This window comes from Castor canadensis, chromosome 2 (assembly GCF_047511655.1).
Source record: "Castor canadensis chromosome 2, mCasCan1.hap1v2, whole genome shotgun sequence".
NCBI lineage: Eukaryota > Metazoa > Chordata > Mammalia > Rodentia > Castoridae > Castor > Castor canadensis.
In genome coordinates this window covers 49546597-49559859 of record NC_133387.1, presented here as the reverse complement: position 1 = coordinate 49559859, position 13263 = coordinate 49546597, and the positions used below count along the sequence as shown (strand labels likewise).

Below are 13263 nucleotides of genomic sequence, written 5' to 3'. Positions count from 1 at the left end.
CCTGTAGGACCTGGTTAGTGCTTCGACTTCCATCTTGAGTGAAATAGAAAGCTATTGGAGGATTTAAAGCTTCAGGAGGCAAGGACAGCAGCAGAGAGACCAGATGGCAAGCTATTATGATATTCCAGGCCATAGCTACTGAGATGGTAACAAGGCATCGTAAGAAGTGGTTGGACTCTGTTAGTATTTTGAAAGTAAAACCAACAGAGTTGTCTTGTGAACTGGATGTGGGATGTAAGAAAAAAGAGAAGGTCAAAGGTGCCTGAAAGGCTTTAGCCTAAGCAATTGACAGAATAGATTTAATATTTGCTAAAATGAGGAATGTTGTCAAATAAACAGGTCTAGAGAGAAAAATTAAAAGTTGGGCTTTAGACATTGTATATTTAAGGCATGTTACTTACATATAAAATAAGGAAAATAAATGTCTGAAAGTTAGCTGACCTCACTCCTCATCAAAGAACATTTCCTGAAACTTCTATTGTCTTTATGTATGGCTCTTGAGCTTGTTCTCCCCGTAATGATTTATCAAATAAATATCTTCATATGGCAAAAATAGGGCTCTTCTCAGGGTGCATTCTACTATAGAGAAACAAGATTTTCTTTATCTCATTATATCAGCATCTTTATGCTTGATAGTTTTCAGGGGAAAAACAATACATTTTACTTATTGTTTGATTATATATTGCTGGGCCCTGTGCATATCCTTTACATGCATGTCTAATTTAATCATCAGAAAGCCTCACATGGTAGATAATATCATTAGCATAATAAGATGCTGAGACTTTGAGGGTTAATTAATTCTCCTAGAGTTGCAGAGCCTGGACCAAAAGCCTATGAAATTTAGTGTCTGGAGCCTCTGTTAACTCCATTCTAGCTTGCTAAATACAGTAATAGTGGTCTTACCATCTACAGTGACTTGTATCTTCTCACTCGATGATAGAGTTCCATTTCCCTGGATGTTGACCTTCACGATGTAATTGCCTTCATCATTGAACTGCAGTGGATTGATGAGAAGAGATGCATTGGGTGGCCTCATGGTGAACTTGTGTTGGTATTCCAAATCAGGAACCACAGACTTATTCACAGAGCCCAGTAAGTATTTGGGCATTGTGTGGGGTCTCTCAAACAGCCATATGACCTGGATGTCTGATGCTGGAGTGTGGAAGCCATAGTGCACAGGGAGGTAGAGGGCCTGACCCCTGATACCATGGACAGTGTGTGATGGTACTGTCACCTTCAATCCCAAACAGGCACCTGTTACAAGAAGAAACAAAACTATGAAGACCCTAAGCCACATCGAATAATCCAAAGGGACAACTGCAGAGAGAACTTGATCAGATGATAATCCTTTTCAAAGAGGAGAGGTTTCTAAGTAGTGACTATTCTAGTACCAGTTACAGGTAGAGGTAAATATTTGTCTCTGAAACCTTCTGTATTTTAAAGACTCCACCCAAAGACTGCTGATTGTATGTCTTCTCTAAAGGCAGGGTGAAGAGGAAAAGCAGAAGTTATTATCTCTTACTGTTAAAGAATAATGGGAAAAGGAGAACTGAGAAAGGTTACTAGCTCTAAAGTCCAGCAAAACCATTAAAAACAGTTGAATTTATGATTATATTAATGTCTGTATCATGTCATATACTGACCAAACTTCTAAGAATCCCTTTACAGCCTTATGAAATGGTTTAATATTCCATTTTTGAAGTTTTTCCTTTAGCTAAAGCCATCCCAAATATAAATAATGTAAGGAGAGTGGCATTAAACCATTAGCAATCAACACCAGTCATTCCTGTCTCCAAAAGGAATTTGGTTGGTGTGTTTGAGGAACAGCAAGAGGCAGGTACAGATGGAGCAGAGTGGAGGAGGAGGAGCACAGTGAGATACAGGTCAGTGAGCTGGCCAGGACAAATCAGGAAGACCTTAGGATTATGGGAAAGACTTTAGCAATTTTACCTGAGTAAAATGGTAATGCAACTGGAATTTTGCCAGAAGAGGAGGATATGATATTTCTCAAGTTTTATTATACTCACTTTAGCTTCTGTAAGAATAGACTGAACTAGGAGCAAGAGCAGGTATTTAGGAGATGACTTAAATGAGACCATGGTGCCATGGACCAAGTGGTAACAAACAACATCATGGGAAAAGGCTGGTGGTGCTAAAAATGTTTGCTGACACACTTGGGGTAGGATATAAGAAGCAAAGAGGAGTCAAGAATGATTTCAACCAACTGCAAGAGTGAAATTTCAACTAATAAAATTAAGCATGGGGAGTGGATACAGCTTTTTTTGGGGGGGTAGAATATCAGGAATAAGTTTTGGGCATGTTCATTTGAGAGACCCATTAAACATCCAAGAGGCAATATTGAATGAATGTACAAGACATGAAAGCCTGATTAAAGTAAGTTTAGGAGAGAATTAGAGGTGGTCTGGACAACCCTGGGGCATGGAACTCTATGTAGTACATAGTCCCAAGCAGTGCCCAGGTTGCATTCACTGTTACATCTTATGTCTGTAGGTTTCTTTGGCACCTAGAGATATTTTCATCATATACTGAATCATTATATATCATTTTATTTTCTTTAGCATTTCTATGTGTTTGCAATGGAAAGAGGTTCCTCCTTATCTCAGGTTACTGTGTTTTTGACACTCTAAAGCTATTTTTAAAAAAATCTTCATTTTATAAGGAGGGCAGTATAGTACCTGTATCAGAGGAACAGTTGAAATAATGGGGGACAGAATGTGAGGATTTAAATGTGGAGTATTTTGAACAGTGAGGGAAAAAAGGGAGAATGGAATTGAAATTTAAGACAGTGAAATTTACACTTCTGAGGAGTGTTGCTGTGAAAGGGATCAGAAAAAATGGGTGGGAACTAGGCAGAAATGCTGTGGAAGGCTATTGATATGAAGAAGGAAAAGGCAGAAAGGTTTATTTGTCTTTTGTGATGATTTCAGTGGTGAAATTCACATATGTAGACCTGCTTCCATGAGGAATCAAGTTCTACCAAGAGTCAATTTTCTCTCCTTCCTCCCCAGGGTGAAGGTGGGAGCAAAGATTGCCATGATTTTGGCCTCTGGTGAGCTATTAGTATAGAGTATTCTAGGGCTAGCATGGAAGTTACAGCAAAGAATTCAAGAGATTCTAGGGCTAGCATGGAAGTTAGAGCAAAGAATTCAAGAGGAGAAAATACCAGAGGGAGAGAAAAGGCTAGAGGGAGAGGAGATTTCTTGACACCCCACTGAAAGTGACTAAATGGACTAAAATGTATGTGACCACGTCAGGAAAATGAAGAATTATTTTACTGTCTTCTTGCCCTCTGTGCATATTTGGGATTAACTTACATTTTTTCTAATAATGAACTGCACTTGCAAATTCACCTTAGTGATTGGGTCCATATTAATGGCATACAAATGTATGAGGATTTGGTTCTGCATTGTATGTATTCTGACAAAAGCAAAAACATTAAATTTGGAGTTTTCTTAGTTTGAGTGATTAGAAAAAGGACCTGGGTGCTGGAGAATCTAAAGAGAGATACAGTGTATCACAGAAAAGGAGTAATAGTTTTTGCAGCAAAATGGTAGTAGAGAAAAAGGAAGAAGGGAGAGTAAATGAATGTCTTATAACCAGTGATATGAGATGCAGAGGTTGAGGGAGGAGGAAGTTCTAAAAGTCATAGGTTTATAAAGACATTGGGCATTTGGGTGGGAGATCAAACAAGGAAAAGATTTCTCCTAGCTTGTATGTTTTCTACACAAAACAAAATGCCAACATGTCCTGTCTGGGGGTTGGTACCAGAAGGAGGTGAAGGTGTAAGAGGGTGAATGTAGTAGAAATATTATGTACCCATGTATGAAAATGGAAAAATGAGTCCTGTTGAAAGTATTCCAGGAATGGGGAGAAGAGGGGGTAAAAGAGAATGACGGAGGGGGTGAAGTCAATTATGATATATTCTAAGAACTTTTGTAAATGTCACAAAGCACCCCCAGTACAACAATAATATGATAATAAAAACAACAAAATGCATTTCCATGCCTTTTATTAAAATTGGAGATAGGGAGTTACTGACAATTTCTTGGTAAGCAATAAATAAAAACTTGTTTTGTAGTACCTACTATGTAAAAATGTAACTTTCAGTGTACCTATAAGTTTGTTTATACCTTTAAAAAATTTGACTGCATGTGAAAATATATTTATGAAGGTTTCATGGTTCATTTCAGATCTTGGACTCTTTTGCCCTATGTCTACCAGTAAGGATTAAATTCATCACTTTCAAATTTCCCTAAAGTAAGAAAGTTCAGGAATCTATTTTCTAAACTTGCAGAGAGATCACTGTGTTTGACACATAAAGTTAGAAATCCACATGTGAAATCTTAGTAAAGGACACAGACTTGGGATAAAATAGTGTTTGGTCTGTGAAAAATGTGTCCTTAGATAACTCATTTTATGTCTCAGCTTATCTTCTCACACATGACAAGAGGGTAATATTAGATGAGGTCTCAAAGCTCCTATTGTAAATTGTTTATGTTCTGGGCATCCTGAGGTTTTTTTTTAACCCACTTATTGAGTTGTCAGTCTCTGGGTGTTCTTCAATAAAGTGGTGGCACTGTGTTTGTTACCAAGAAATCAAGAGGATGGAGGGAATCAACATGATTGCCTTGAGAATGGCATGCTGGCAGATATAAAATGAGGTGGTGCCTCCGGCAGTGAGCAGCTTTATCATTGACTTATTGGTCCCTTTAAGACATCTCACAGCTCACCCTACAAACCCCTGCTAGACTTAGATGTCGATATAGATTGTGTGAGTGCAATTTTGGCTAATCTGTTCTTGTCATTTGGGAAAGTCATTGCAGAAGTTCTTGTTTGCTTTTTTATTTTTGGTACAGGGAAGAAACCCTTTAAATCTACTTTCATTGTAACTATAGTTGAGAAAGATTGATTGAGATTTAGTTAATATTCTGGAAAGGGTTGGGAGGCACTATGGAGTGACAAATAACTAGAATAGAATTGTTATTACTTTTGGATCTTGATTCAGAATGTTGGATCTTAAGTTTATAAAGACCAATTAGAAAATCTATGAGTGAAGCTCTGAGAGGAAAACTTTATTTAACAAAATATCAATTGTAATGCAAACACTGCATCCCAGAATAACTGAAACTATTTTAGTAGAAAAATAACAATTTATATGAATTTATAATCATTATTTAAGGAGGAAAACTAGTTCTTTGGGCTATGTTGGAGACTTCATATGTAATAATACATTAAGTAATGTGTTGACATCAACATCTCTGAATATATTCAATGCTTCCATATGAAATGAAAAGTGTTTTTTCAAATATGTGTGTGATTTTTTTCCCCAAATGTATGTATGGCAGGAGAGATAGCATAGCTGTTACAATAGCTGTTTGCTTAGATGTTGACTACACTGTTTTTTACTATAAATTACAGGTAGCAAGTTATAAGAATGTTAGCAAGGAATGAGTTTTTCTTCAAGCAGTATCTTCTATCAGCTACCTTTTCACCAGAAAAGATGTGAAATGATATGATATGATATGATCATTGTTGTGAAATTTCAGGAATATACAGGTAATTGGATGGTCCCCTCACATTTTACAATATTTCATCCTGTAAAATACAGTAGTTTACAAAACTTAGTAAATTTAGCTTCATTTTCAGAAAATTTCAAGTGTTCTTTTCTAGTGGTATCAACAACTTAAAAGACTAAAACTATGATTTTATAAAGCCATACTTCATATGAACAAATAAATCTCAAGAAATAAATGATATAGAAAATTGATTTCATTTTGATATTCTTAAGTGGAAGTTTACTGCTATTAGATTGTCTAATACTTTCTGAATATAAAAAAGGAAAACCCTCAGACCTTTTGCATCTATGGTATTAATACTTACCTGGAGAAACACTGATAATGGCATACAAAATTGTAGCAATAATTTCCCTTTTAGAGACTTTCTTAGCATGTATGACAATAGCGCCTTTAAAACTACACAGTGTTAAACAATATATGACATTATGCTCTAAAATTTATCTATATTCCAGAAACAAAGAACTCTCTAGACCAGTTTCACTGTATTGAGTATAAACATTAAGCTTCACAAAGTGACCTCTGCTGTAGCTGAAAATAGTTGACATTTATTTCCCATTATTATGCATGGTATTAGCAAGCATAACACAACTATTGTTGACTGAAAATAAACTCCTGCACCTTTAGAAAAAATAGAAATTATAAAGTTGTATATTGAGTGAACTATAACTTATACATTTCAGACCTCAATCTTTTAGATTTCTTTAAAAAGAAGATACAAACAAAACTCAATTCTCCTAAAAGGAAAAGAGATTTCCACAATAGCAGTGGTTTTTATAACATAGTACCTATGAGAAAAAGGATAAGAAGGAAAGTCTTGATACAGAATGACTTTAACTATGAACATGTGGTTTCTCTAAGGTCTATTTGATTTTAGTCAAAGTTCTGAACTTAATTGTCTCTATGTTCTACTTAAGTCCAAACATAAATACTCACTTATGAAAAGACAGCAGTCCTGTTATTTTAAAATTAAAAATAAGTAGAATTTTGACACAGGATACTTTCAAAGCCAAGAAAAATGCCAGTTACTGTAATTTTTCAATTTTTCAAAAAATTTCAAAAATAGAAATCTATTATAGGCATTAATTTGATAACATAAACACTGACTAACTGGGCACATCACAACTATGGCAAACAAACACTTTAATAATTTACAGACTGTACATTTCACATGTGAGATATGTACAACATTAGGTATAAGTTTGAATAACAATCATACCATAGTGAAAACTGTAGAAAATATAGTAGTGAAAGTAAGACTCTAAATAACTGAAAAAGTCTAAAACTCAAATTGCTTATGTAGCTAAATTATTCTTAAAATTTAAGGAATAAAGCCATTTTAAAAATTTCTGTCTGCTCAATGTAAACAAAGTAAGAAACTTACTTCTAAAACCTGTAAATAGGAAGAATGGAAAGGGAAAAACCATATTGAATGATAATAACAGTGGGAATGGTGGAGTGAGCCTCCTTTGAGTGGAGGATGAAAAGGAGAATAAGAGCAAAATATTCAGACACAAAAAAATTTTAATAGGACTAAACATGGGCAAAGAGAAAAGCTAAAGTTATTTTGGAAAAACAATCCTTTTGATACTTTTCTCTCTTTTTTGTTTTAGATAGAACTTTACTTTTTTCCATGTTTCATAAGATAGTCAATTTATGATAAACAGAATCAATAGTTTGCATCAATAATAAAACCATTCCATAAATTGTTTTGAGTTTCATTCTAAGTGGTCATAATTTCATGCCTTATTAGAATATTTGCTAAGGCGCATTAAAGACTATTTCACCTATATGTAAACTCTGTAAAAAGAGGGTATTTGTAAGGTTTTTTATAATGTCTTAACTTTCTTAGTGAGTACAATTGTCAATAATTATTAGTCCCAGAAGATAATAATAATCTACTTATTGAACTTCATTTCTCCTAAATGTTCCAGCTTCTTTGCTGGAACAGTGTGTTACTGTTAAAAGGTTCTGACTTGTTCTTCAATTATCTGAGAAAATCTATAGCCTGAAGCAAATATTTACCTTATGTCTACCAAAAAAAAAAAAAAGCCCTAAAAAAACACCCAAAACCCAAACACCAAAAACACAATTCGTGCAGGGCCTTACCTATGAGAAGGAAGTATATTTTGCACTGAAAGATCCCAACTGTGCTGCCAAGGGGCTCCATGAAAGCATCCTGTCCCATGTATGCAGTGCCCTATTCTCAGTGGTAGTTGGTTCATGAACCAGCAGCTGCTGGTTTATTTGCTAGGGAAATTAGTAGTGAGGTAACAGACCCTATCCTGCCTCTTGCTTTTGTGATTTGAATACAGAATGAATGTGTATACAAAGGACAGGGAGTGGGAACACCTGTTATGTGCTTTGCAAGAACACGGGGTTATGACTTTCAGAATAGTTTCTTAGCGATTACCAGAAACTATCAGTATATTCTTATTAATAATCACAAGAAGGAAAACATCCTTTTGGGTGACTTCATAATAAATAAAAGCAAAAGCTGGTTTCCTATCCTGCAAAACCATGTTATTATTTTAAAATGAAAAAGGGGATTTTTTTCTATAAAACTTAAGTAGTTCTGTATCTCGTAAGCAGTTATAAATCTTCATGAAGTTAGTAATTAGCATGTAAAGATTATACCAAAATAGAGCATCAGAATATCTTTAAAAATGTATTTTTTGAATCTATGGATTAATATTATTTTTAAAAGTAAATCACAGGTGTGCTTCCAGGTGGGGCTGAAGCATGGGTTGTGCATAATTATAGCAAAACATCTATGCTAACAGATAATATCTGATGCCACATTTTTCACAACTGAAGCTAAGAGGACGTGAACCAATGAGATCTTGCTTCTACTGTGGTATCCTGACTACAGTTTTTTAGCCTCGCCTCTTCATTGTCATGACAGCAGGTAGTCTGTACACTTCTGCTTAATTTACTAAGTTATACATTAACTCTCATTGCAAGTAGGCTCTGGTCCATGCCTTCTATATAAGAAATGAAAAGTACATGACCAAATCTGCATGAAATCAAATAAAATTACTTGCATAAATCACTAAAAGGCCCAATGATGTAAGAGGAAAGAATATTGCTCAAGTGCAATTAAAAGTAAAAAAGAAGCAATAGTTAGTTTAGAATCCAAGTTTGGAAATATTCTTTGCATCAAGGCTCCCAACTTGTCCAGAATGGCAAAAATGGTGACTGTTGGGAATCAGTCCTCTTCAGAGGCCAACGACTTTAAGATCTCTCCACTCTTCAGGAAAATGACAAGAACTTCTCCCAACCCTAGTTAATAACTGTACCCAACTTTCTCTGCATTATCTCTAAACCTTGTACATGCACTTGCTGTAGTACTTATCTTATTAACTTCAATTTATTTGAATAGCTGTTTATTTTCCTTTTGAGTTCTAATACAGAGAACAGTCTTATTTGTTTATGAGTTATTAGCATCTAAACAGAGTGCTTTACCAGTAGTTTTTCAACATGTTTCCTCAGAAACAAACTCCTAGTGCTCATGGGCCCATGCCTTCTGATTCTCAGTTGATGCTTAAGAAATACACATAAATTTTAGTGTTGGATTGCACAAAATACAATTTGAAAGTAACATGGAAGTTCTATAGATAACATAAGCTCCCCAACACCTCTTAGATCGCATTAATCTCCCATCTCCCTTATTAAATTATCTCTTTCCAATGTTTTACAACCAAGTAATAGTTCATTTTGAAGTTTCTTGGGTCCTTGTCAGAATAAGAGAAATAAAGGAAATTCTGTATGTTTTTCCCATTATTAAGCGTACTCAGTTAAATAACTTCTTTTTTTAATGGTAATGGGGTTTGAACTCAAGGCCTCATGCTTGCTAGGCAGGCACTCTACCACTTGAGCCAATCCATCAGCCCCTTTTATATGTTGGATATTTTCAAGATAGTCTCATGAACTATTTGCCTAGGCTGGCCTCCAAACATGATCCTCCTGATCTCTGCCTCCTGGGTAGCTAGGATTACAGGCATGAGTCACCAGCATCCAGCAAATAACTTCATTTTTTGAGACAGATTCTTGTTATATATCCCAGGCTGGCTCAAATATGCAGTCTTTCTACCTCAGCCTCTCCAGTGCTGGGATTATAAATATGTGCCATCATGCCTAGCATAAGGAACTATTTTTATTCTGATATTTTTCCTATTTCTTTTGTTGTATTTAAAATATTCATTGCCTTGTGAAATAAGGGGATAGTACATGTTATAATAATAAATTAAATACTGGAATGAGCCATACTCATGATCTTTTCACGTCAGGTGCAATTTAAAAATTGACAGTACCTTAGTGAAGCACTAAGCAGCAAAACCATGACAAATCGCCCTCTAGTGGTAGGTTGATAGTACAGCTGTTACCTGTGCAAGTAATTTCTGTATTAAGGATGTTTACACAAGCAATGTTTAAATTTAACTTCAACTGCTACCAATTATTACACGATTCTTAAAAATAGTTTGAACTTTTTATCATTATAACACATTTCTCACTATCAATAGCTCATATGACACTTGCAGTCCACTGGGAAGTTCTGCTCTACCATATTGTTCAGGAAAAAAACAGGCCTATGGCCTTACTATTTACTTGTCTTAGATACATTCGCATTTAAAATAAGAAGGCTGGTTGACCTAAAACAGTCTACATCCATGGTGATAAATTTCAGGCACTGTAAGGTGTTTCTTTCTCTCTCTCTCTCTCTCTCTCTCTCTCTCTCTCTCTCTCTCTCTGTGTGTGTGTATGTGTGTGTGTGTGTGTGTGTGTGTGTGTAGGGTAGGGCTTTTATGTTACCTCTCAAGTCACACTACATAGTTCGTAGTCTAGTTTATTTAAATTGTGAGTTTGGTCTTGCTTCATACAGCAAATGCCCGCTACATGAATTTCAAACATCCATATTCATTAATATGTGTTCTTTGAGTATTTTGCAGTGGCAAAAATAATTAAGAAGGAGAGGTGGTGAAATGCAAGGGTTGACATAAAACAGTTGAGCCTATTAGAGGAGGCCATCATATGGGCTTGGCCTATGCTAGAGTCCACTGCTATGTATTCAACCCTGCAGTGCTGCCCCCTAGAGGCCCAGATCTATCTTCCACAACTGCTGGTGACCATATGGCAATGTCTTCTTCCTAGGCCCTCTCCAGGTCACAGCTTTACCTTCAGCAAGGGTTCTGTTTCTTGTTACTGCCCACTCAGAAAGTATAGTCACATCGTCCAGGAAAAGCCAAACCTCTCCTCTGTTTGATTTTTATAGAGTGATAAGAAATTAATTTTCTGAACACCACCAGGATTTGAGCTCTTATTTGAGCTTCCAGAGGCTCCGCCTGTTTGATCCATTAGAGAAATGCACTTATCTTACTTTACTGCTAAATCCATTACCCAGAATCAGATCAATTTACTCAACTCTGAGTTCTGATGTTCAAATATGTAAAGACAGGACTGGTACTCCTTTATCATGGACTATTATTCAGCAAGCTTTGCTCAAACCTTATGGGCAGTCCATCCAAACTTTTCACTCGTTTGTACTGACCTGCCACTATACAGTCCTCAGGCAAATGTAAAGGTCATAAGGAAATCTAATAGATATAGTTTTGAAAAATGGAAATGAAATAACATGTCCCACCTTTTAAAAAGGCATTATTATTATTATTTAGTTTAGTAAGCTAAAATGCACTCTATTTGGCTTAATTATTTCATATAGTCTTAGGGCATGTCAATATAGTCTGCTTATACAGCAGTAGGAATTTACATGTTTAAGTATTATAGTTACAGCCTTTGAGTTTTTAGAAGCTTAGGTTGTTCACCCCTCCAGTTTATATGAAATAAAATAAAATGCAGAGTATTAGACTAACACAAAAATCTTAATGCTTTCTTTCTTTTCAGTGTCAAATAAATATGGAAACACTCATTTTCCCCAAATTTGGCCAACAGAAAAAACAAATGTACTAGATACACTTCTTTTGATCAACCTTAACTTGGCATATTTGAATGTATGAGGGAGAAAACTGGGATTTACTCTAGGTTCTAGATGTGGATCAAAGTCTAGTGAAATGTATGTCCCCTAAACCTTAAGTAGATGAATTCCCTCATCTCTAAAAAGATGGATTTGAAATACTAGAATTCGGCTGCCTATGAGAATCCCAAGTCTTAAACAAAAAACCCAAAAGAAAACAGTAGCATACTCTTCAAGTGAACCTGAGCATGGACTTGTATCACCCCTAAGATACAATTTTCAACTATAGTAATCTCCTCGAGGGCCACAATCATGTCCTATTAACTTAAAGTGCTAATAAAGTATTGTCTTGTGGCCAAAAACAACAAATATTTATTAAATTGAGTTTTATTTTACATGCTAATATGGTTGACAGCTTCTGTTTCTTTTGATACATTCAGAGATTTTTAAATGGCATATACTAAGAACAGTGTAACCATTAAGATTAGATCAGGTAAAGTATGAACGAAATCAGGATTAGCTGAAAGTGACCTGAAATATTTTAAGGGGTTAGAAATAACAGGGAAGCATATAAATAAACACATAATTTCAAAAGGAATTACTTAGCAGAGTGATAGTGGTAGAACTATACACACGGTGGTCTGTATAAGGAGAGAACTGGGCAGTTATGACTATTAATCCTTATAATGGTATAATGCTTTATAATTTGTCAATTGCATTCACTTATCCCTACAAGACACTAAATCAAATACTATTACCTCATTTGTGAAAATAAACAAGTGCTTGAGAGGCCAAACAATTTCAGAATTGAAAATAACCTACCCAGCAGAGTCCTCCAAACTTTAGTCATTTGCAAACCACATTTATTATTTTACCATCTTTGACTACCACCCATACTATTGTTTGCCTACTATATGACATGAGGTCAACATAGGCACTTTTTAGTTGTCCTAAGTCATATTTTTGAAATCATGGGTCTGTTGTCATATTTTTCTAACAAACACTAAAATAAATATGTTTAAAAAGTCATTGGGGATAGGCAGGGTGCCTCACACCTATAATCCCAGGCACAGGAGTCAGAAATGGGGAGGCTTACAGGCCAGTCCAGGTAAAAAGATAGTGAGACTTCATTTTAAACAATAGCTGGGCATGATGGTGTACACCTGTCATTCTAGCTAGGTGGAAAGGATAAATAGGCTGGCCTGGGCTAAAACAGAGATCCTATCCAAAAAATAACTAAAGCAAAAGTGGCCAAAGGGGCAAAGGTAGAGCACTTGCCTAGTAAGCCCAAAGCCCTGAGTTCAACCCCCAGTACCACTAGGAAAAAAAATAGTCATTGGTACCATGCCTCAGGATTCTCTCTTCAGTATGTGAAACCCTTACTTAAAACATCTGAATAATCAATTCTTCACTTGCTCCTGGTACATCTACAATAACCTTAGGCAAGTTCCTTAATTTCTTCATAGGTGTTTCATCATTTTAAAAATGGAGATTATAGTAGCAAATCCATAAGCTGCTCATGTAGATAAATGTAATCATGCATGTAAAGCTACTTGTTGGGGGAGTTTTGGTGCCACGGGTTGGAAAAGGAATTTACCAAGACAAGCAAGTAGGAGAAGCAAGAGGTTTATAAGGGCAGACACTGCTAAGAGAAACAGCTGACAGAACACAAGAGTGTAGCTGCCACACCCATAGGAA

The 13263-nt window shown here is 35.7% G+C and overlaps 1 protein-coding gene across 4 annotated transcripts in view; it reads right to left on the bottom strand.

Moving 5' to 3' along the window:
- Hepacam2 (HEPACAM family member 2) overlaps positions 1–13263 on the bottom strand; it is a 52239-nt gene that overhangs the window by 37862 nt on the left and 1114 nt on the right. Inside the window, exons 1-2 of one of the 4 annotated variants that reach the window (XR_012445147.1) lie at positions 7704–7905; positions 904–1254 (exon numbers count right to left, since the gene is read on the bottom strand). Coding sequence is in view for 3 of the 4 variants with exons in the window: in XM_020161159.2 (XP_020016748.1) it covers positions 904–1254; positions 7704–7782 (430 nt within the window). In the remaining variant the exon portion in view is untranslated. Of the gene's footprint in view, positions 1–903; positions 1255–7703; positions 7907–13263 lie in introns of those variants that run through there. The other 3 variants (XM_020161159.2, XM_074064737.1, XM_074064738.1) reach the window with 3 other exon arrangements.